The 25,402-nt window shown below is 40.0% G+C and overlaps 1 protein-coding gene and 2 pseudogenes across 17 annotated transcripts in view; 1 reads left to right on the top strand and 2 right to left on the bottom strand.

The window, feature by feature from the left end:
• Positions 1-24,264, bottom strand: part of LOC137747420 (disease resistance protein RGA2-like) — a 35,604-nt gene extending 11,340 nt beyond the window's left edge. Inside the window, exons 1-14 of one of the 15 annotated variants that reach the window (XM_088689702.1) lie at positions 23,056-24,263; positions 18,913-21,253; positions 18,629-18,819; positions 18,285-18,506; positions 17,995-18,171; positions 17,539-17,916; positions 17,012-17,109; positions 16,450-16,871; positions 15,906-16,007; positions 15,705-15,817; positions 15,369-15,586; positions 15,155-15,280; positions 15,009-15,074; positions 14,231-14,916 (exon numbers count right to left, since the gene is read on the bottom strand). In XM_088689702.1, coding sequence (XP_088545828.1) covers positions 18,812-18,819; positions 18,913-21,253; positions 23,056-24,198 — 3,492 coding nt within the window. In that variant the 5' untranslated portion in view covers positions 24,199-24,263 and the 3' untranslated portion in view covers positions 14,231-14,916; positions 15,009-15,074; positions 15,155-15,280; ... (7 more) ...; positions 18,285-18,506; positions 18,629-18,811. Of the gene's footprint in view, positions 1-14,230; positions 15,075-15,154; positions 15,823-15,905; positions 16,008-16,449; positions 16,872-17,011; positions 17,110-17,538; positions 17,917-17,994; positions 18,172-18,284; positions 18,507-18,628; positions 21,254-23,055 lie in introns of those variants that run through there. The other 14 variants (XM_088689675.1, XM_088689684.1, XM_088689688.1 and 11 more) reach the window with 14 other exon arrangements.
• Positions 32-4,826, bottom strand: LOC148698828 (putative disease resistance protein RGA3; annotated as a pseudogene). The gene is made up of 4 exons (XR_015966809.1): positions 3,615-4,826; positions 1,324-2,773; positions 836-1,289; positions 32-697 (listed from the first exon to the last, which is right to left on the bottom strand). The product of XR_015966809.1 is annotated as a putative disease resistance protein RGA3 (transcript).
• LOC148698827 (putative glycosyltransferase At3g07620) lies at positions 10,924-14,241 on the top strand (annotated as a pseudogene). The gene is made up of 4 exons (XR_015958729.1): positions 10,924-11,917; positions 12,005-12,135; positions 12,398-12,745; positions 12,901-14,241. The product of XR_015958729.1 is annotated as a putative glycosyltransferase At3g07620 (transcript).
• Positions 24,265-25,402: the final 1,138 nt, after the last annotated feature.

Here is a 25,402-nt window from a genome sequence, read left to right as displayed (position 1 = left end):
ATACTACAATTTGACGAAAAGAGGGTTTAATTTATGCGCGTATAATTCTCGCATCACCTGTGATATCTGGAATGTGAGAAATCTTTGGCCATTCTGGGCCGCTGTCCTTGGCGCATCTTTCTTTCAGTTGGGGACACGAAATAATCCATAAGGTATGCAATATGGTTAGGCGTTGCATAGCTTCGACAGTAGGCAGATACATCAGATTCTCACAACTGTGAATTCTCAACTTTGTAAAAGATGTAAGGTCGCCCAACCACTCCGGAAGAGCCTCCACACCACCGAAATCATAAATGGACAAAGATGTAAGAGAAGTAGAGCGTTGAATTGGCTGAGGCAGAGACTTGAGCTTAGGCCACTCGTACAATTCTAATTTTTCCAGTTGCGATGGGACCTGAAAATCCGGGAAAGAATCGAGCTCCTTGCAGAAGTTACCGATCAACAAGCTTTTCAAACGAGATAGAGAGTGCAGCCCCTTGGGCAAATATTGTAATTTCCCACAATTACTAATACATAAATAGGAAAGAGATTGCAAGCTAGACAAATTGTGATCCGCCAAAGATATCAAATTGTGGCAGAAGCTGACATCCAATCTGGTAAGAGCTGTGCAGGATGCAAGCCCAGGACCCGACAAGGTCCTCAAATTCTTACAAGAGAAAATTGTCAACTTTGTAAGAGATGTAAGGTCGCCCAACCACTCCGGAAGAGCCTCCACACCACCGAAATCAGAAATGGACAAAGATGTAAGAGAAGTAGAGTGTTGAATTGGCTGAGGCAGAGACTTGAGCTTAGGCCACCCGTACAATTCTAATTCTTCCAGTTGCGATGGGACCTAAAAATCCGGGAAAGAATCGAGCTCCTTGCAGAAGTAACCGATCCACAAGCTTTTCAAACGAGATAGAGAGTGCAGCCCCTTGGGCAAATATTGTAATTTCCCACAATTAATAATACGTAAATAGGAAAGAGATTGCAAGCTGGACAAATTGTGATCCGCCAAAGATATCAAATTGTGGCAACCATCGACATCCAATCCGGTAAGAGCTGTGCAGGATGCAAGCCCACTCGGTATACTTGTTAATCGACCGCATCTGCTAATATCCAGCTCAGTGAGGGAAGTGAGGTTGTCTAAACTGGGAATAGCCTCAAGATTAGGACATCCCAGTATAGACATTTTCTCAAGAGAGGCGGGGGTTGATAGCCCAGGACCCGACAAAGTCCTCAAATTTGGACAATCGATGATATCCAGTGTGCGAAGACTAATACAGGAATGGAGCCCACTCAGTATACTTGTGAATCAATCGCATCCCTCAATTGTCAATTCACGGAGTGCTGGTCGTGGACTGTAGATTTTCCGACTCCTCAAGAGACGTACATCTTTCGATAACCAATTTGCAGAGCGAGGGCAAACTGTGAATTGAAGTGCATCTTAGCTCTGGGCAACCACGTAATTTCAACTCCTCAAGAGATTGGATTTGTGCAATTGGAAAGGATTTTAGTTTGGGGCATTGCTCAATGGAAATCCTTCCAAGATTCGGCAACTGTCCGAGTGGTGGGACCGCTTCACATTCTCTCCAACCGATTAACTTAATCTCCGTTAAATTAATGAGCAACGAATCACTCATCATCCATGATGCAAATTTAGTACCCATGAAGTTCTCAATCGTCAAGCTTTTTAAGTTGGAGTGCGGTTGGAGTCCTTCAAGAATATCCTCGTCAAGATTCGCAGAATGGTCCCTCCCCCAGCCTAATTCCAATTTTCGTAGGTTTGCTTTTCCAACTAAATTTGAATTCATTGCTTCTTCCTTGTCTCTCACATATTCCAATGCTCCAATAACTAGTTGCCCTTTCAATTCATTTAACCCACCTAGCTCATCAAGTCTATGACGCCTTGCTCTATCCAATTTAAAACAAGGTAGCGTTTGCAGATGAGTCAATCTTGTCATCCCAAATGGAACTTTTTTGTACTTATCGAAATAAACATGTCTCAAGTTGATCAAATTTTCCATTTCCCTAGGAAACTTTGTAAGAGTCCATGTCCCTGACATTCTTAATGTCTGAAGATTATAGAGTTTGCCAATAGATTTTGGGAGTTCTTTTATTCTCGTATTAGAAATGTTGAGATACCTCAAGTGTTTCAACTTTCCAATTGAGCTGGGCAAATCCTCTGTTGCAACCTCGGATAAATTCAACATCCGTAAAGCTCTAAACCTTTGGAGGATGTTACCAGGGACCTCCCAATCAACAAACAACGATCGCAATCTCTAACACTCCCTTGTGGAATTCGTTCAAGTGTCGTGGAAGAAATTCGCCCAACATGCTGAATCTCAAGTGCATCATCCATCTGATCGGAGTACCCCATCAAGCTTTCAGATTTAAATACTTCCTCTGCAAGATCATGCACAAGATCGTGCATCTTGCATTCGGTAATAACACCGTACTCATCTTCTATGGCATCTTGAAATAAGGAGTTTTGCAATAGAATATTAAAATATTCATTGCCTATATCCTCCATGCTCATGTTGGGAGAGGAATGGAGATATCCTTGAGCCATCCAAAGCTGGACCAAGTTATCTCGTTCAATTTCAAAATCTTTTCTAAACATTGAACAATATGCAAAACATTGTTTCAAGAATGGCGACTTCAAATTATCAAAACTTAACTTCAAAACCAACATGATTTTCTCCTCTTCATTTGGTAATTCACATATCTTACTTTGTAGAATTGACAACCATTCACGTGTACTATAGTTAGAATGCATAACGCTTCCCAAAACCTATTAACAAATAAATTAATAGTTTAATACTTGATTAGATCAATTAAATACAAGTGTTAGAATAAAATCATCATGTTTATAACTTAGTAATTGAAGAGTTCGTAAAGGCCGTAGTTTGAAAGAGCGTTTTGTAAAGGGATGTGCTATCCACACACTTATTTTTACTTCTCACACACCTCTTGTTAATTTATGTCCGTTAATCTTCTTCAATTATCCGATCCAACGATCGAAAACTAAAAAGTGTATCTAAATATATTAAAAGATGTACTAAATGTTTGTACCAAAATGTACATTAATGTATTTAAGTGTATGTAGCAAAATATTGTATGAGTTGATGTACCTACTTTTTTGTAGCCAAATATTATATGAGTTGATGTACCTACTTTTTTGTATCAAAATATATAAAATGAATTGATGTAACTAAATGAAGAACGTAAAGTATATCGAATTATATTGTTTAAAAAAATTAATGTACCTAAATGTATATATCAAAAATATTATCATGAATAAAATGAAAAGATAATTAAATGCATTAACATAATGTGAACACATGGTATTACTATTATAGATAGGAGGAAAAGACTAATAAAACCTCAAATTATAAATAATAAGTGAGGTAATTAAATGTATTTTGACTTGGATATTGAGTAATGGGACTCGAATTAGACTATAATATTACACAAGGTATTAATATAAGAGTAACCTTTTTCAACGATTAATTAAATTAAATCTTACACCCAAAAAACCCCCACCCATCCTTCTATTTCTATATTTATGTTACTAAAATAGAATTTCAAATACATAACAACAAGGGGAAATATAATAATATATCAATGCATACCTTTGCCACCAAGGGTACACCAACACACTTTTTAGCTATGTCCTTTCCAATGCGCTCTTGATCTGAATCTGGAGGAAAAACATTACCATTTGATACTGCTTTACTCTTTATTATGGACCAACAATCCTCCACTGGTAGGAACCCCAAATCACACCTAGGCATTGTCTCCATGATTGATGCAACCTTAGCACTGCGGGTAGTAACAAGGGCAATGCTTCCGGGGGCAGAATTGAGTCCAGACAAACAACTCTTAAAATTGCTCCATAAATCCTCATCTTCATTCCAAACATCATCGAGTATCAGAATATATCTCTTCCCCGTCAACCTTTCTTTGAGGTTATTCAGCAATGCTTCCCGACGTTTAAGTCCAGCGTTTTTTGGGTCGAGCAATTCAAGCATCCCATCTAGAAGCAAATTGACCTCAAAAGTGTTGGACACACACACCCACAATTTTTCCTGAAAATGTCTACCGATAGCATCATCGTTGAATATTGATTTTGCCAAAGTCGTCTTTCCGAGTCCCCCCATTCCCACAATGGCCTTAACCGAAAGGTTCTTTTCCTGATTCTTGGACTCGATCAACGTTGCAATGATATCCGACACAACCTTCTCCCTTCCGATGATCTTCTCATCATGACCCAAGCTTGAGACGGTTTCTCTGTTCCCCATACCCGGAAGGGTTGGATCTACTCTCCTTGCAACTAAGCCAATGTAAGATGCCTTACTCTTGAGAACCGCCAGTGACGCACTGATGTTCTTAATCTTGTGTGCCATCTTTTGACGAAATAAAATGGGATTGGAGAGCGAAAAGAAGTTAAGTACCTTCTTCTTCATGTGGTCTTGAATTTCTACTTTACGCCGGAGAACTTCGTAGTTGATGTCCTCCAAGACTTCATTGGCATCATGAGCTACGTCTTTCAGTTTCTTGACCCAGTTTCTGACTGCCACGCCCCGATTCTGTGGTTGGTGGGCAACATCGCCTAAGTACTCTTGAATTTCCATTAACGATTCAGAAAGCTCAGTTACTTCTTTTTCGAATCCTCGGAAAAGACCGATTTCTTGAGCAGCAAGTGAAGCGACCGACTTCAGTATTCCCTCCACTGGAAAAGTGTAGAGAGCTTCTAACACCTTTGCAGCGTCCATACTCTTGCGAGAGACAATGGAGATAAGCGGAGAGCAGAGAATAGAGAAATAGCTAAAGGACACAGGAAGGGTGGAGGCGTAGAGAGCAGAGAATAGAGAAATAACTAAATTCTCTTATCTCTCTCATTCCCTCTTTTCTTATTCGAACCGTGACTACAACATGTTAGCTGATTTTTATCTAAAAAAGGACAAAAAAAGAAGTGTGGAAAATGAAAAACAAAGAAAAGGAAGGGAACTAAATTGGAGGGGCCTACTGTCTGTTTCCTTTCGCCAATGTAGACGATTTTGCGGTGCGTAAAACTCATGGATGACGAAAGAGTGGCTTCACCGTAAATACTAGGAAACAGAAAGGGCGTTTTAGCTGTACCCCGCCGTTTCCATTTCCAATGTGGAGTATTCTGAGATTATAATAATTTGGCCAAGCAGTTGCAGAAGCAGAAGTAGTAGCAGTTTTAGGATTGGTTTATGTCTGGTTTGGTACTGAGGTGATTCTGAAAAAAGCTGGTATAAAAAAAAGCTGGGAGCTGCTTTTGTGTTTGGTAAACATTCAGCTTCAGCTTTTTTTCACAGTTTTGGGTGGAAAAAAGCCAAAAACAAGAAGCTGCAAAACCCAGCTTTGAAAAACTGGATTTTTTTCACATTTGTTTTACATAAAAGTTTACCAAACACTATAATACTGCTTTTTTTTTTTTCAAAAGCACTTTTACAAAAAAGTTTACCAAACACTTTGCTGTTTTATTTCACAGCTGCTTATTCTCACAACACAGCAGAAGCAGCTTTTTTTCAAAGCACAGCAATACCAAACCAACCCTTAGTATTGTGTACTTTGAAAAAAATTATGTTTCTGCTGTATTACGAGAATAAACTTGTTTTATGTTTTCAGCTCTTTTTCATCTAAAAATCTCTTTTGAACTTGGAGCTCCCCCATTCAAGGTACTCGATGCAAACAGTGATTCTAATTCCTCATTTGATCTTGTAAGTCTTTAAATTTATGAAGGGTTTTTCTCAAATTTAAACACATTAGGTGGGCTGCTTTTTAAATCATAAATATTTCCTGTTCTGAAATCTGAATTTGGAAAAGTTAGGTAATTTCTTGATGGAATGCATAAAGATTTCTGGGTTTTTGTGGTAAATGTATAATCTTTTTTCCAGCTTTTGAAGTGTGTTCAAAACAGTGAGTCAAATCCTCATTTGGTTTTCTAAAGTCTTTAAATTTATGTGTTTTTTTTTTGTAATTTAATATAGTGGGTAGGCTGCTACCAAAAGGAACGAACTCAAACTAACAAAGCTCCCACTTTGCGATAGTAAGAACGTCTATTGCGCCCTTATCTTTGCTTTATAAAAGTGCTGTTTTCTCAACTTGAACCTGACGAGAGTATTGACTCCACCACCAATCTCTCCACCGCATCTGCTGTCAAGACATGATCCCACCAATCTCTCCATAGTGTTTATGTAAATAATCAAGAGTTATTAGTTACCTTTTATGTTGCATAAAGTCAACTATAGGCTTGTATATATCTTGTATCAATATGTTAAGCAGATCAACAAATTCATTAGTAAAACAAACTGCTTCTCCCTACTAAACCCTAAACCCTACTATTCTCTATATGGTATCATCCTTTCTCACGAGCTAACGCCTCCCAACGTTCGATCCTCTCCACGCTCCACCACCCCAATCTCCACTGCCTCTTATGATTCCTCTCATTCTTCAACCATGGCCGCATCTATTGCTTCCCTTCCCACCTCCTTCAATATCTCCCACACCATCAATACTCCCATGGACCGAAATAATTATCTCAGTTGGCGTTCTCAATTTTCCGACATTCTTGAACTTCATGGTCTGGAAGATGTCGTGACCCTCAATACCAAACCTCCCAAGAAACTTGATGATGGATCTCTTAATCCGAATTATTCTCGCGACAAACTTGTCCTCGGTTGGATCAAGTCTACTTGCTCATCCTCTATCCGCTCTATCCTGCTTCCTTGCACTTATGCCTTCGATGTTTGGTCTCTTCTCAAAAAACGTTTGTCTCCTATCTCCAAAACTCACATCCGCACCCTTCGTGAACAACTCCGCACCCTCAAAAAGGATTTCAAGAAGTCCATGTCTGACTATTTGCTGTATGCCAAAAGCCTTGCAGATTCACTTACTGCTGTTGGCTCCATTATTTCTGACGAAGACCTCATTGACAGTCTCTTGGATGGTCTTGGTCCTGATTATAAAGAGTTCACCACCGCAGTTCATCTTCGATCTCCTCTCACTTACGATGATTGCTACGACTTTCTCCTTCAAGAAGAACATCTCATACACAAGATGTCCACTCTCTCCTTGTCCAGTAACGCTGCTTTTGCTGCCTCTCGTCGCCCTGCTGGTTCGTCTCCGTCTGCTCACAATAGTCACCGCTCATCTTCCTCACATCACTCTTTTGGGCAAGGCAATGGTCGTGGTCGACCTTGGCATTATTCCAAACCAAACCGTCAAGCCCACTGGAATCCTCCTCGGCCTACTCCTCGTTCCTCGACCGACACTTGCCCACCTCTTCTTCCCACACCGTCGCTGCCCCCTAAGCCACCAACTTTTGAATATGATGGCTACTGTCAACTTTGTGAAAAATATGGTCACAAAGCCCGCTAGTGTCCCACTCGAGGCAACTTTGCCTATTTAGCCACTGCGGACTCTCCTTCGTCAACACCTTAGGTGGTCGATTCCGGCGCCACAAACCACATAACTAATGATCCTTCCGCTCTCACACAAATTCGTCCATACACAGGTACTGATACTATTATTGTGGGCAACGGCAATCACCTGCCTATCTCTCATGTCGGTAAATCCTCCATCTCTGGTTTACATAGACCTATGTTACTCAAAGATGTGTTATATGTCCCTGCCATTAAGAAGAATCTATTATCTCTTCGTCGATTTTGTTATGACAATAACTATTTTTTTGAGATGGATGATCGTTCTTTTCGTGTGAAGGACAAGAAAACGGGCCAACTCCTTCTGATTGGGCATAATTATGGCAAACTTTACTACATTAGAGCTGTTCCTCATGTTACTCCCTAGCTTGTGTTTTATGGTGAACGGACGACTAGTGATGTGTGGCATGCTCGCTTGGGTCACCCATCCACTGCTATCTTTCAAGTTTTAGCTCATAAATACCATATTCCCATTAGTGGTGCCGTTTCCTCTAATAACAAATGTCATATTTGTCCCATAGGCAAGGCATGTCGCCTTCCATTCTCCTCTCGGACGTCCATGACTCACTATCCTTTAGACATCTTACACCTTGATGTATGGGGCCCTGCTCCTATGATATCTAATTTTGGCTATAAGTACTATTTATCTATAGTGGATGATTATTCAAGATTTGTGTGGTTGTTCCCTCTTGTTCGTAAGTCCGATGTCATGCCTACCTTTGTCACTTTCAAACGCATGATTGAAAATCTTTTGAATCGCACTATTAAAGTATTACAAACAGATGGTGGTGGTGAATTCACTAGCCTTGTATTTCGGCATTTTCTTCGTGATCACGGCATCACACACCAACTCTCTTGCCCACATACGCCGTAACAAAATGGTATAGTTGAGCGCAAACATCGCCATGTTACCGAAATGGGTCTATGTCTCTTTGCTCAATCTCATCTCCCGCAAAAATTTTGGGTGGAGGCCTTCACAACTGCTGCATTTCTTATCAACCGGTTGCCTCTTCATCATCTTGGGAATGTTTCTCCTTATGAAAAACTTTTTACCAAAGTTCCTGATTATCAGTTTCTTAAGACATTTGGATGCATATGCTTTCCTCACTTAGTTCCTTACAACAAACATAATTTGATGCCTAAGTCCATCCCATGTGTCTTCATTGGTTACGACAACAACTACAAAGGCTACCGTTGTCTCGATGTTGCTTCTGGTAAGGTGTATATTTCTCGCAATGTACAATTTGATGAACTCACTTTTCCGTACAACAATCGCATGGCAGATTCTCCTCCTCCTGACAGTCTCTTCCACCATTATTTTTGGAGCCACTAATGCCTGCAGCAGCACCTATGTCTCCCAGCACCATTCCACCACCTGCAGCAGCACATGTGTCTCCCAGTAACCTTCCACCGCCTGCATCTGCTCCTTTTACGCCCCACGCTTCATCCACGGCTATTGAAGCGCCTATACCCACTTCACCTGCCGCACAATTACCGTCATCTGCCACCACCCTTGCTGCATCACCGCAACATGTCACCTCTCCAGACTCTACTCTTCCATGCAAATTTGGGAGCATCAATGCCCTTACTTATGACTCGCCCCGGCATCCACTTCCTCACGGGTTAACTGCAGTCCTTGAAGATCCTATGTCCATTGAGCCCACTAGCTACATTCAGGCCTCCAAATTTCCCCATTGGCAGCAAGCGATGAAAGAGGAACATGATGCACTTCTTCAGAATCACACTTGGTCTCTTGTTCCTGTTAGTCCCAATATGAATATTGTGGGATGCAAATGGGTATTTCGTGTTAAACGAAAGGCCGACGGCTCCATTGACCGCCACAAGGCTCGTCTTGTCGCCAAGGGGTTCAATCAACAAGTTGGGGTTGACTACGACGAGACCTTTAGTCCTGTCGTTAAACCAGGTACTATTCGTACCATTCTTGCCTTAGCAGTCTCACACAATTGGTCATTGCAGCAACTTGACGTTCGGAATGCTCTCTTGAATGGTATTCTCCACGAGGAGGTTTATATGAAACAACCACCTGGCTTTGTTGATCCCAACCACTCCCAGTATGTTTGTCGCCTTCACAAAGCTCTTTATGGCCTCAAACAAGCACCTCGCGCATGGTTCCAGCGTCTAGCCTCCTTATTGTGTAATCAAGGCTTTTCCCATAGCAAATCGGATGCATCCCTGTTTATTTACCATTCTTCTACATACTCCCTCTATGTTCTGGTATACGTTGATGATCTCATTGTCACAGGTTCAAACAATGATGCTATTCACAGGTTCCTTGATCAACTATGTACCACCTTTGCTAGCTGCAAGCTAGGTGACCTCCATTTTTTTCTTGGCATGGCAGTTACTCGCCGAGGCAGCCACCTATCTCTTGCTCAAAGCCGTTATGCATCTGATTTACTCCAGAAATTTAAGATGGACCAGTGCAAGCCCAGCCCCACTCCATTCCTCTCCTCCTTGCATCTATCGACTTATGATGGTGATCCTATCTCGGATCCTGAAGTTTATCGGAGCATGGTTGGCGGCCTTCAGTATCTGACTCTCACCCGTCCCGATATTTCCTTTGCTGTTAATCAAGTTTGTCAGTACATGCACAACCCTAAATCAACTCATCTTCAGGCCGTCAAACGTATCTGCCGCTACATAAAAGGGACTGTTGAACATGGTCTTTTATTTCGTTCATCTCCAGACTTCACTATTCGAGGCTTTTCTGATGCTGACTGAGCCGGTTCCCTTGATGATCGTCGCTCAACCAGTGGTGCTTGCATTTTTCTTGGTCCTAACCTTCTTACATGGACTGCCAAAAAGCAATCCACCGTGTCTCGTTCTAGCTCCGAAGCCGAATATCGTGCCCTTGCCACCACAGCTGCTGAAATTCGTTGGTTTTGTTATCTCTTCCGTGAACTAGGCATTCCGCTTCGTACTCCACCTTGCATCTTCGTCGACAATGTATCTGCTCTTCACATGGCAGCCAATCCTGTTTTTCATGCGCGTACTCGTCATATAGAGATTGACTACCACTTTGTTCACGAGCTTCTTGCCCACGGTGTCCTTCAAACTCGACACATCTCCTCTCATCATATCTTCACTAAAGGACTTTCCCGCGATCGATTCTCTTTTCTTGGTTCCAAGCTCAATCTACACTTTGTTTCGTTTCGCTTGAGGGGGGATGACGAGAGTATTGACTCCACCACCAATCTCTCCACATCATCTGCTGTCAAGACATGATCCCACTAATCTCTCCATAGTGTTTATGTAAATAATCAAGAGTTATTAGTTACCCTTTATGTTGCATAAAGTCAACTATAGGCTTGTATATATCTTGTATCAATATGTTAAGCAGATCAACAAATTCATTAGTAAAACAAACTGCTTCTCCCTACTGAACCCTAAACCCTACTATTCTCTATAGAACCCACGACCTTTGAGTCACCTTTCCGTCGCGTCAAGGCTCGTTAGGAAAATCCTAAATCTTTTCCTGTTTTGGATTTGGCAATATTTGTGTAATTTCTTGATGGCATGTATTAAGTATATGGATATCATAGTTTTTGTGGTAAATGTATAATCTTTTGTTTCAGCTGTTGTGCATTTTGTATGATATGGATACTGCTGCTGCTCGAACCCAGGGATTTTGGAACATTGGAATCCGGAGACTGCTGTTAATAATCGGCGGGGCGGTTGCCATTGTAGTTGTATCCCAGTGTTTTGAGCTTCCCTATGACACAAGTCACACAACTTTTTTCTTTTTCCCTGCTGATATTGGTTCGATTTCAACAGCCACAATGTTTGCCAATGTTGGTAGCTCAAACATGTCAAAGTCTGGCACGTTTAGTGTTGGTGGTGTAGAGGGCCTGGTGGTTAATGACACTGAAGTTTCCGATTTGGTGGAAGAATCTGGGCATGGGAATGATACGAATCAACAGACCTGGGTGTATGGATTAGCACTTGATAATGACAGCAGTTCTACCGGGGAGTCCATGTTAGAGAATAACGTAACACTTGGAAAGAGTTATCCCGTGGGAACGGGTGGAAATGAAGATGGAGTTTTTTTCCGGGGAAAGACTCGAGATTTTAAAAATGGTTACTTACAGACAGCTAATGAATCAGCTGACAGTTGCAGGGAAGACAACGAGCCTGGAATCAGCTTTGGTTTAAAGGTTAATGAAGTTAAAAATGAAGTTGATCTTGTGCCATTTGTATCACAGGAAAGCTCTACAAAGAGTCCGGAAAACTTGAATGTAGATTCAAACGGCAATGTCGAACAAAATAGAGAAACCCAAATTGATCACCAGAAGATTGAGCTACGGCAACCTGTTTCAGTCACCTTGGATGATAATTCTACAATGACTGATATATCTGTACTAAGGAAGTGGAACCGACGACCAACATCAATATCACAGATGAACTCATTATTGCTTCAAAGTTCTGTTTCTTCTCGTTCAATGGTATGAATTTAATTTTGAGGTTCCAATTTGGGAAACGAGAAATGAGTTAGATTTCCAGATCCTCACTTGTACTTTTATTGGCACTAGCGACTGCGGAGGTACTCAGCACGTGATCGTGAACTACAATCTGCAAAACTGGAGATTGAGAATGCTCCCATCATAAGGGACAATGCAGGACTTAGTGCTTCTGTTTTCCGAAATCTCTCCAAATTTATAAGGTAAGCCCAATTTGTCTGTCCACTCCGTATATGCATCTAGTAAATGCTTTGTATTGTTTTCTCTTTATGATTGCTTGTAAACTGCTTCAATTGTGTCTGTATATATAAATATGGTGCTTTTCAAATATCTGCTTCACGTTGAAGCTTATTGTCTCTATAGTCTATACAGATATGGAATCCTTCGAGAGTAAAAAATTTGAAATGTAGGCTTCTTTTTGGAAACCCGTGACGATCTTGAGATTTTATTTGTACTCGACTGCAGGAGTTATGACTTGATGGAGCACATGCTCAAAGTTTACATCTACAGGGAAGGTGAAAAGCCGGTATTCCATCAGCCTTTGATGAGAGGAATCTATGCCTCAGAAGGATGGTTTATGAAACTAATTGAAGGAAATAAAAAATTTGTTGTGAGGGACCCCAAGAAAGCTCATTTATTCTATTTACCCTTCGATTCACATATGCTAAGGTTGACTATTCCTAGACACTCTATCCATGGGAAGAGTAAGACGGTCCTAGAAGAAGTTTTGAAGAGCTACGTTGGGTTAATATCTAGAAAATATCCTTTCTGGAACAGGACGAAAGGGGCAGATCATTTTCTTGTCATGACTGGGTATGATTCTCATGCATCAATCTAGTTTCTATTTCATACTGTCAAAGTCGCTAATCTTTCTGGTCTCGTCTGTCTATGCTGATGAGGTCCTATGGATTATAGACTGTCTTCAATTGATGCCTTAATCTAACACATCCTTGTAATTGGAATTTCAGGCCCCCAAGCTCACAAAACAGTGCATGAAGAATTGCATCAGGTCTCTTTGCAACGCTCATGTCGATAGAGAATTCGAAATTGGCAAGGACACCAGTCTACCTGTGACATATATACGTTCCGTGGAGAATCCTCTTCAGGATCTTGGGGGAAAACCTGCTTCAGAAAGATCTATCCTGGCCTTCTTTGCCGGGGGCTTGCATGGCTATCTCCGACCAATCCTGCTACACTACTGGGCAAACAAAGAACCCGACATGAAAATCTTTGGCCCAATGCCGCATGATATTGAAGGCAAAAGAATGTATAGGGAATACATGAAGAGCAGCAAGTATTGCATATGTGCCAGGGGTTACGAGGTCCACACACCTCGAATAGTTGAGGCCATATTCTACAAGTGCGTGCCAGTCGTCATTTCGGACAGTTACATGCCTCCTTTCTTTGAAGTATTTAATTGGGAGGCATTTGCAGTTTTCATACAAGAGAGGGACATCCCCAATTTGAGAAACATTCTGCTCTCAATCCCGGAAGAGAAGTACCTTACAATGATGTCGAGAATAAAGATGGTGCAACAACATTTCTTCTGGCACAAGAAGCCCAAGAAGTACGACTTATTTCATATGGTACTTCATTCAGTCTGGTACAACAGAATTCTTCAGTTAAAAACCAGATGAAGATGGGAGTTTCTTCGGGTTCTTTGATACTAAAAAAGAAGACCGGTGAGTGCAGATTAAAACGTTTCTGTGAAAAAGCAGCAAAGAAAGAGATACACAGAAACCACACTGACTCTACTGAATCTTTTGCCACTGAAATTGAATTTAAAGCTGACAGAGGGATTCGTTCAAGTACAAGGAAATGGTCGTCGGATTGTGATTTATGTTGTGTCCACCTGGCCAAGAAACCACGGCTGCGATGCTATTCACCCTGCCGGAGAGGGATCCTGCTCAAAGCTTCCTTTATTATCTGTAAATGGGGTGAATTCAGTCGTGTACTCGACAATTTCAACTCCGATAGCAAGGACGTGTGTAAATGACCAATGGTTAGGGCCGGCCTAATCAGCTGCAGGTTTCGACCTCACAGGGTTCATAAATCTCTAAGGCCGGCCCAGCCAGCGACGTCATAATATTCACCTAAGGAAAACAATAATCTCTTGATCGAAAGTTTTTATTTCTGGTAGGACTGTATGTAGAAGAAAAGTGTACAACAACAATAATATAGAACTGGACCGAAAGCGGGAATATGATGCCGATGGGTCCGTCTAAAATCATTCTGCGTAGGGATTTTATTTACGAATGAAGGTGGAGTCAATCGTTTAACATATATTTGAACATAACATTTCGTCCCAAGGCACATTTTTCTTTCAAATATCAAAAGTATGGACATCCAACTGAAGTTCAATAGATCATAATGTTCACTCTTATCAATCTTAATTTAGAGCGTAATGCGACTAAAGTTCGATAGCATTTACAGTCAAAAGAGAGACTGCAAAAAATAAAGACTACGCAGAGTACGTCGAACAAGTGATACAAGGTTCAATATGAAGGGAGGCAAGAGATGTACGGTTCCCCATCCGATCTGGTAAAGCCTCCAGTCCACTAAAATCGTGTATCTTCAAAGTTGTTAGAGAAGTACCCAAGTGCTGAATTTGCATAGGCAGAGACTCGAGCTTGGGCGACCCCCACAGGTCTAATCTTTCGAGTTGCAATGGAACTTGAAGGTTGAAAAGCAGGGAAAGAATCGAGCTCCTCCCAAAACGCACCGATTGACATCTTTTCAAACCAGTCAGGGAGTGTAATGATCAAAATTCTAAGAACACGAAGTCTGAACATACTCGGGATCAAAATACCGCACTGTGCCCATGACCGGTGCCACAACATGAGTCTCATTGTCATTGGGAAAAACCATGGACATACCAAAATCTGCTATTTTTGCATCCAAGTTTTCGCTTAAGAGAATGTTGGCAATCTTTACATCTCTATGCAGGATACGTGGATTGCATCCTTTATGCAAGTAATGTTGCCCTGTGAGCCAAATTTCACAATGTACATAAGTTGAATTAGGCACATGAACTTACGCAAATATATTAGCGTACGAAGTAACACGCAGCACCAACCTAACGCAATATCTAATGCTATCCGATGTCTCATTTCCCAAGTTACATGTGAGCTTCTATCTGCATCTGCAACCATTAACGTGACACTTCAATATTTTGAAACCCTCTGATGGAGGACAATGCTTATAAAACATATAACTACATACCTGAGAGATATTCTCTTAGGTTTCCGTTAGGCAAGTACTTGTATATAAGTGCCAAGTTGTCGGTATCATCACAGTATCCAATAAATGAGGCCAAGTTTCTAGATGGATTCTCATCAGGAGCTCAACCTGCAGCGATAAGGAACTCATCAATCTCTAACCAACGAGACAAGGCATTTAACTTGCATTCCAAGGAATTAAATTATAACTATCAAACCTCTGTTTGGAACTCCCTAACTCCTTGCGATGACGATGGAGAAAGTATTTTAACCGCAACTTGAGTGCCATCTTTCAAGTAGCCATGGTATACAATCCCAAATCCTCCCTTCCTGATTTCAGTTTGAAATTTTTCGGTGTCTTGTAAAATCTTGTCGTAATTGAACTGGGACTTCTTTGTTGCTACAGGTATTTTGTTATGTTTTTCTCCATCTTCAGCTTAAGCAGACAAAAACATATGAGTTCTGACAAAGTGGATAGGATCATAGGAATACCACTAAGCCATAGTAACAGCATTGGTTCTAACTGAATAAGTATCAAGCGTATAAAATGGTACCTAGTTTTCTTTTTCTTCTAAGCTTCCATACGAGTATGAGCACTATAACTAGAAGGAGGGCCACTGCTGATAGTTATGATCCAAGTATTGGAACAACTTGCACTTGCTTGGATCTGAGCTAAAAAAAGAACTTATAAACAGATAGAAAATATAAATCTGAAGGATGCAATACCATTCGCTTTTGTTAAGGAAAATGCTAACCTATTTGGCGCTCTCCATGAACGAAACTTGCACAGAGCAGTAGGATGAGGAAACCAGTTGAGACCTTCATCTCTCTTTATCTCATTACAGCCTATGAACTACCTGGTATTTAAACGTGCAACAATGTCCCGATCAGAAAAACAGAAAAACGTATATGACAGTGTGGATTTGTAATTCATGCTGCACAACTTGCACAATACATGCATGATCCTTATTACATGGAGATGCCTAGTCTATGACAATCAATGGATTATGAAACGTTCATACTAAAAGAGCAATTTGGTCAGGCCAACGTATTTTCTAGTCAAAGCATTTCAAAGATCGTTCCTGTTAGGGTTATGTGGTGTCATACAAGTCAGGCACACAACCCAAAGTATTGGACCAAAGTGATTAAGTCGAAGAGAATATGAATATATACTAGTATTTATCCTACACTGATTCACTGCACAACAGATCCACACCCATTTTTAAACCACCAAATTTTGAACATGGGATGAATGAGATAGTTTGTAGGAACCGGCAAAGGTAAAGCGTAACTAGCTACCTAGCATGGTATGGAACCTGCATTTGTGAAATCTGAACATATGGAAATCACTCTAGGTGAACTCTGGTATGGTGAAATCATAACACGAGTTTCTTCATTTGAGCCTGGAGTTCTTTCTCGATGCCCAGACACCTCCGTTTCCAAACATTGTGTTAGTTGACACAGCACAAAACCCATGGTGGCTCTATGTTGGGAGGTTGAAGTTGTGCATGCCATTGCTGTTTATAAGGCTTTCCAAACCGAATTCACACTGAAATCTCCTACAATCCTTCAATACAAAATAGTTGTAAAATTCCTTTGCTGGAACTCAGGATTTACCCGCTACACTATGTGGACAAGATCATCACTTTCTACGATTGCAGGTTGTCCAGTAAAACTATAAACATCAAATTTCTTTATTCAACCATTGATAGTTATGGTACCTGCAGACCAAACCAATCATAAACCACTCATTGTTCATACATTTGTATTCACAACGTTATAAAAAAGAACTTATAAGCAGATAGAAAATATAAATCTGAAGGATGCAATACCATTCGCTTTTGTTAAGGAAAATGCTAACCTATTTGGCGCTCTCCATGAACAAAATTTGCAGAGCAGTAGGATGAGGAAACCAGTTGAGATCTTCATCTCTGTGTCTCATTGCAGCCTATGAACTACCTGGTATTTAAAATGAGAGACAATGTCCGATCAGAAAAACCGAAAAACGTATATGACTCTGGATTTGTAATTTCATGCTGCACAACTTGCACAGTGCATGCATGATCCTTAATTAGTCTGCGACAATCAATGGACCATGCAATGTTCATACTAAGAGAGCAAATTGGTCAAGCCAACGTATTTTCTAGTCAAAGCATTTCAAACATTGTTCCTGTTAGGGTTATGCGGTGTCATATAAGTCAAGGACACAACCCAAAGTATTGCACCAAAGTGATTAAGTCAAGGACAATATGGATATATACTAGTATTTAGCCTACACTGATTCATTGCACAACAGATCCCACACCCATTTTTAAACCACCAAGTTTTGAACATGGGATGAATGAGATAGTTTGTAGGAACCAGCAAAGGTAAAGCCTAACTAGCTACCTAGCATGGTGCTGTCATGGAAACCGCATTTGTGGAATCTGGACATATGGAAATCACTCTATGTGAACTCTGGAATGGTGAAATAGAAACACGAGTTTCTTCATTTGAGCTTGGAGTTCTTTCTTGATGCTTAGACACCTCTGATTCCAAACATTGCGTTAGTTGACACAGCACAAAATTAATGGTGGCTCTATGTTGGGCAGTGGAACCGTGGAAGTTGTGCATGTCATTGCTGTTTTAAGGCTTTCCACACTGAAATCTCCTAAAATCCTTCGATACAAAATAGTTGTAAAATCCCTTTGCAGGAATTCAGGATTAACCCACTCCACCATGTGGACAAGATCATCACTTTCTATGGTTGCAGGTTGTCCAGTAAAACTATAAACATCAAATTTCTTTATTCAACCATTATAACATGATAAAAAGGTTTAATAGAACAAGGAAATTTGAACATACTCTGGATCAAGATAACCAGCTGTGCCCATGACCGATGTCAGCACCCGAGTCCCATTATCACTGGAAAAAACCATGGACAGACCCAAATCTGCTATTTTCGCGTCCAAGTTTTAGTTGTGCCGCGCTTGCTCTCCTCTCTTAATGCAATTCTCTTACTGGAATCCCTTGTCAAGTGAGCTAAAATACTAATCCAATTTATCAGTGATTAACGTATTCTAGATAACTCGACATGATTATTTTCGAGGATGAAAGATGGAAGAAAGAAGTTACATATGAACAAAACAGATTACCTTCCACAAAATTGGTCTAATAAAACCGTGTTAGTTGGGTGAACCTGCACCCTGTACAAAAGTGTATCTGCACCATAACAACCAAATGGAACTAAGACGATAACAGAACATGAAAGGTTGCGTAATCACTCGGGCAAGAGCCTTTTGAATCATCAAGTGACAATGATTCCGATTCTTCACCGGACAAACATCCCCGTAAAAAAGTGTGTTAGTTGGGTGAACCTGCACACAGTGAGATGAAACACAACCCCGTAAAAAAGTGTATCTGCACCATAACAATCAAATGGAACTAAGACAAGAAAACAGAACAAATCGTGAATTACTGTTTCGGGAAATAAACCTACTCTTGACTGTCGGAAATGTGAGAAATGTTGCATTTTCTTTTAATTTAGAACGCAACAGAAAAAATTGTACCGGCTTCCCCACTGCCGTAGATACTTGAGATTCCCACAGCTGTGAATAGATAGATCGTCCACACACGAAAGGTTGCGTAATCACTCTGGCAAGAGCCCTTTGAATCCGATTCTTCACTGGACTAATATCCGTTTATTGCAGAAAACGAGAGTGAGTGAACAATATTGGACAAAATATACATGCATAATTGATTGGAAATCAAAATAAAGATTACCTGTGATATCTGGAATGTGAGAAATCTTTGGCCATTCTGGGCCGCTGTCCTTGGCGCATCTTTCTTTCAGTTGGGGACACAAAATAATCCATAGGGTATGCAATATGGTTAGGCGTTGCATAGCTTCGACAGTAGGCAGATACATCAGATTCTTACATGTCCAAATTTTCAACTGAGCAAGAGAAGTGAGGTTGCCCAACCACTCTGGAAGAGCCTCCAGACCATCGAAACCATCAATGGACAAAGATGTTAGAGAAGCAGAGTGTTGAATTTGCTGAGGCAGAGACTTGAGCTTAGGCCACCCGTCCAATTCTAATTCTTTCAGTTTCGATGGGACCTGAAAATCCGGGAAAGAATCGAGCTCCTTGCAGAAGTTACCGATCGACAAGCTTTTCAAACAAGATAGAGAGTCAAGCCCCTTGGGCAAATATTGTAATTTCCCACAATTAATAATACGTAAATAGGAAAGAGATTGCAAGCTGGACAAATTGTGATCCGCCAAAGATATCAAATTGTGGCAACCATAGACATCCAATCTGGTAAGAGCTGTGCAGGATGCAAGCCCACTCGGTATACTTGTTAATCCATCACAACTGCTAATACGCAGCTCAGTGAGGGACGTGAGGTTGTCTAAATTCAGAATAGCCTGAAGATTAGGACAATTCCATATAGACATTTCCTCAAGAGAGGCGGGGGTTGGTAGCCCAGGACCCGACAAGGTCCTCAAATTTGAACAATCGTTGATATCCAGTGTGCGAAGACTAGTACAGGAATGGAGCCCACTCAGTATACTTGTGAATCCATCGCATATTTGAATTGTCAATTCACGGAGGGATGTGCAACCGTTTAAAGACAAGTCCTCTTCCTGCTGCTGCTGCTGCTGCTGGAGAGTAGTGCTGGTCGTGGACTGTAGATTCTCCGACTCCTCAAGAGACGTACATCTTTCAATAACCAATTTGCAGAGCGAGGGCAGACTGTGAATTGAAGTGCATCTTAGATTTGGACAACCACGTAATTTCAACTCCTTAAGAGATTGGAATTGTGCAATTGGAAAGGATTTTAGTTTGGGGCATTGCTCAATGGAAATCCTTCCAAGATTCGGCAACTGTCCGAGTGGTGGGACCGCTTCACATTCTCTCCAACCGATTAACTTAATCTTCGTTAAATTAATGAGCAACGAATCACTCATCATCCATGATGCAAATTTAGTACCCATGAAGTTCTTAATCGTCAAGCTTTTTAAGTTGGAGTGCGGTTGGAGTCCTTCAAGAATATCCTCGTCATGATTCGCAGAAAGGTGCATCCCCCAGTCTAATTTCAATTTTTGTAGGTTTGCTTTTCCCACTAAATTTGATTTCATTGCTTCTTCCTTGTCTCTCACATATTTCAATGCTCCAATAACTAGTTCCCCTTTCAATTCATTTAACCCACCTAGCTCATCAAGTCTATGACGCCTCGCTCTATCCAAAATAAAATAAAGTAGCGTTTGCAGATGAGTTAATCTTGTCATCCCAAATGGAACTTCTTTGTACTTATCGAAATAAACATGTCTCAAGTTGATCAAATTTTCCATTTCCCTAGGAAACTTTGTAAGAGTCCATGTCCCTGACATTCTTAACGTCTGAAGATTATAGAGCTTGCCAATAGATTTTGGGAGTTTTTTTATTCTTGTATTAGAAATGTTGAGATATCTCAAGTGTTTCAACTTTCCAATTGAGCTAGGCAAATCCTCTATTGCAGCCTCAGATAAATTCAAGATCCGTAAAGCTCTAAACCTTTGGAGGATGTTACTAGGGACCTCCCAATCAACAAACAATGATCGCAATCTCCTAACACTCCCTTGTGGAATTCTTTCAAGTGTCGTGGAAGAAATTCGCCCAACATGCTGAATCTTAAGTGCATCATCCATCTGGTCGAAGTCCCCCATCAAGCTTTCAGATTTAAATATTTCCTCTGCAAGATCATGCACAAGATCGTGCATCTTGCATTTGGTAATACCACCGTACTCATCTTCTATGGCATCTTGAAATAAGGAGTTTTGCAATAGAATATTAAAATATTTATTGCCTATATCCTCCATGCTCATGTTGGGAGATGAATGGAGATATCCTTGAGCCATCCAAAGCTGGACCAAGTTATCTCGTTCAATTTCAAAATCTTTTCTAAACATTGAACAATATGCAAAACATTGTTTCAAGAATGGCGACTTCAAATTATCAAAACTTAACTTCAAAACCGACATGATTTTCTCCTCTTCATTTGGTAATTCCCATATCTTACTTTGTAGAATTGACAACCATTCACGTGTACTATAGTTAGAATGCATAATGCTTCCCAAAACCTATTAACAAATAAATTAATAGTTTAATACTTGATCAGATCAATTAAATACAAGTGTTAGAATAAAATCATCATGTTTATAACTTAGTAATTGAAGAGTTCATAAAGGCCGTAGTTTGAAAGAGCGTTTTGTAAAGGGGTGTGCTATCCACACACTTCTTTTTACTTCTCACACACCTCTTGTTAATTTATGTCCGTTAATCTTCTTCAATTATCCGATCCAACGATCGAAAACTAAAAAGGTATGGAAGAAGTAAAAAGGGATGTGTGGATATCACACCCCTTTGTAAAATGCAAGCTATTCCTAGATTAAGAGTACTGTTACTTAACCACTTGTCTTATTTCTTGACCCACTATCAAATTTTAAAATGAAGTTTTTGAAATTTAGTCCTTAAATAAGATTGAAATCTAATAACAATAAAATAATAATAAAAATAACTTTAAAAAAAAGATATGAAGTGAAAATAAAATAAAAAGTTCACAAATAAAATGGAAATAAAAAATGAAGATTAGGAAATATCAAGTGGGCGGTGAAGATGGTTGTGGCTACATCATGACAAGTTGCACCATTTCAGCAACCTCCACGACCTTCTTCTCGATGTTTGCTAATTGAGTTGTAGGGTGAAGTTAGGGGTTATGCGTTAGGTTTGGAAGTGATGGCCTAATATGGGTGGTGGTGACCATTACTTGGTGGAGACCATGCTTCCATTAATTTCTATTGATTTTGGAGACAAAGTAAGCCCTAGATGATTTAACAGAAATTTAATTTTCGATAGGTTTGATACTTGTTTGAAATGTTTAAAAACGTTGAGACCAATTTGGACACAAAAAGGTTTTTTTTTTTTAATTAACGATATTATTTACGCTAAGAGGGTGAGGGAATAGGATAAGCCTCACAATGGGTTAGCAATAATGTGATTTAAATTCGCTTTTGGCAAGAATTAAACCTAATATCCCTCACTTACAAGTAACAAAGAACCACTAGACCGGAATACTAAGTGACGAGAGGTTTTAAGTACTTAATTCTAAATTCTAGATTATATATTGATTTTAGTCCTTTCACTAGATATTTAATGTCTATCTTCATTCTAAAAATTATCCTCATAAATATTTGATTTTATGCTTAACTTCATCCAATTATAAATGAGAAAATATTTCCAAAAAAAAAAATATTAGAAATACAAAAAATATGCAAATCCATAAGTGTATCTAAAATACTAAAAGATGTACTAAATGTTTGTACCAAAATGTACATTAATGTACTTAAGTGTATGTAGCAAAATATTGTATGAGTTGATGTACCTACTTTTTTGTTGCAAAATATTATATGAGTTGATGTACCTACTTTTTTGTATCAAAATATATAAAATGAATTAATGTAACTAAATGAAGAACGTAAAGTATATCGAATTATATTGTTTTAAAAAATTAATGTACCTAAATGTGTATATCAAAAATATTATCATGAATAAAATGAAAAGATAATTAAATGCATTAACATAATGTGAACACATGGTATTACTATTATAGCTAGGAGGAAAAGACTAATAAAACCTCAAATTATAAGTAGTAAGTGAGGTAATTAAATGTATTTTGACTTGGATATTGAGTAATGGGACTCGAATTAGACTATAATCTTACACAAGGTATTAATATAAGAGTAACCTTTTTCAACGATTAATTAAATTAAATCTTACACCCAAAAAACCCCCACCCATCCTTCTATTTCTATATTTATGTTATTAAAATAGAATTTCAAATACATAACAACAAGGGGAAATATAATAATATATCAATGCATACCTTTGCCACCAATGGTACACCAACACACTTTTTAGCTATGTCCTTTCCAATGCGCTCTTGATCTGAATCTAGAGGAAAAACATTACCATTTGATAATGCTTTACTCTTTATTATGGACCAACAATCCTCCACTGGTAGGAACTCCAAATCACACCTAGGCATTGTCTCCATGATTGATGCAACCTTAGCACTGCGGGTGGTAACAAGGGCAATGCTTCCGGGGGCAGAATTGAGTCCAGACAAACAACCCTTAAAATTGCTCCATAAATCCTCATCTTCATTCCAAACATCATCGAGTATCAGAATATATCTCTTCCCTGTCAACCTTTCTTTGAGGTTATTCAGCAATGCTTCCCGACGTTTAAGTCCAGCGTTTTTTGGGTCGAGCAATTCAAGCATCCCATCTAGAAGCAAATTGACCTCAAAAGTGTTGGACACACACACCCACAATTTTTCCTGAAAATGTCTACCGATAGCATCATCGTTGAATATTGATTTTGCCAAAGTCGTCTTTCCGAGTCCCCCCATTCCCACAATGGCCTTAACCGAAAGGTTCTTTTCCTGATTCTTGGACTCGATCAACGTTGCAATGATATCCGACACAACCTTCTCCCTTCCGATGATCTTCTCATCATGACCGAAGCTTGAGACGGTTTCTCTGTTCCCCATACCCGGAAGGGTTGGATCTACTCTCCTTGCAACTAAGCCAATGAAAGATGCCTTACTCTTGAGAACCGCCAGAGACGCACTGATGTTCTTAATCTTGTGTGCCATCTTTTGACGAAATAAAATGGGATTGGAGAGCGAAAAGAAGTTAAGTACCTTCTTCTTCATGTGGTCTTGAATTTCTACTTTACGCCGGAGAACTTCGTAGTTGATGTCCTCCAAGACGTCATCGGCATCTTCAGCTACGTCTTTCAGTTCCTTGACCCAGTTTCTGACTGCCATGCCCCGATCCTGTGGTTTGTGGGCAACATCGCCTAAGTACTCTTGAATTTCCATTAACGATTGATGAAGCTCAGTTCGTTCTTTTTTGAATCGTCGGAAAAGACCGATTTCTTGAGCAGCAAGTGAAGCGACCGAATTCAGTATTCTCTCCACCGGAAAAGTGTAGAGAACTTCTAACACCTTTGCAGGATCCATACTCGCAGGGGAGACGACGGAGATAAGGGGAGAGCAGAGAATAGAGAAATAGCTAAAGGACACAAGAAGGGTGGAGGTGTAGACTGTTGGAAGCTGATGAATGAAAGGTCTTGACAAATGACAATATATATGGTGCATGAAATAGTGAATAATAAGAGAGGAGAAAGATCCATTACCATTACTTGTTCTTTCTGCAAAGGGAGGTGCCTTGCTTCCCCGTATAATTAACTGGTCTTTACATAAGCATAAAAGCATAAAAGCATAAAAAGCATAAAGCTACTTCCACCATGCAAGACACAATGCTCACAGCCCCGCCAAGGTACAATACTTTACCCAACCATAAAGCCTAAAGCCATTCCATGCACCCATTTAAAAATCATCTATGCAGAAAAAATATTTCATTTTTATTTTTATTAAAGATAATACTTGGGTACTTACTTGGGAGTATCCAATTTACTGTCCGGATGACATGGCCCAATATAGTCAGCACAGCTGTCCCTCTAATTCTTTATTAAACTTTTGCTATGTTAAGAACCAAACAGCCCTCCTCTTCCTCCCATTACCCCTGCCATGGCATATCTGGACAAGTCCTATCCTCCTCCAACCTCCATCAACCCCATCCCATGACCTCGTCGGCTCCGGCATCATGCGCAAGCTTCAAGCTCACTAAATCATCCCAGATTTCGTCGGGGCAGTCTAGCAAATGTTTGCCAATGTTGGTAGCTCAAACGTGTCAATGTCTAGCAAGTTTAATCTTGGTGGTGTAGAGAAGTATAGGGCCTATAGTTAATGACACTGATGTTTCGGATTCGGAGGAAGAATCTGGGCATGGGAATGAAACGAAACAACACAACTGCGTGTATGGATTCGCACCAGGTAATGACAGCACTTCGACCGGGGCGTCCATGTTAGAGAATAATGCAGTACCTGGCAAGAGTTATTCAGTGTGCACGGTCGACAGTGGCAATCTTGTAATTGAATAAAGCCAAGTGTAACTTCAACTTTGATAGTGGTCCTTTAAACCCAATATAGCTTGGTTCCCATTTGTTTACGTGCAGAAAAATTTCGGTTCGACTGTCTAGTTAGATCTGTTCTCAAGTTGAATGTGATCAACATGAATCGAAATAGACTAAAATGCAAGCAAGTCTTAAATTTTGTGTCATTTGGCATATAATTAACATGGTCACAATCCTTTCTTTTGTTA

The sequence above is a fragment of the Pyrus communis genome, chromosome 2 (genome assembly GCF_041283825.1).
Source record: "Pyrus communis isolate YQ-2024b chromosome 2, ASM4128382v1, whole genome shotgun sequence".
NCBI classification, from domain to species: Eukaryota; Viridiplantae; Streptophyta; class Magnoliopsida; order Rosales; family Rosaceae; genus Pyrus; species Pyrus communis.
The sequence above is the reverse complement of the archived record's forward strand: the minus strand, read 5'-3'. Positions and strand labels throughout refer to the sequence as shown.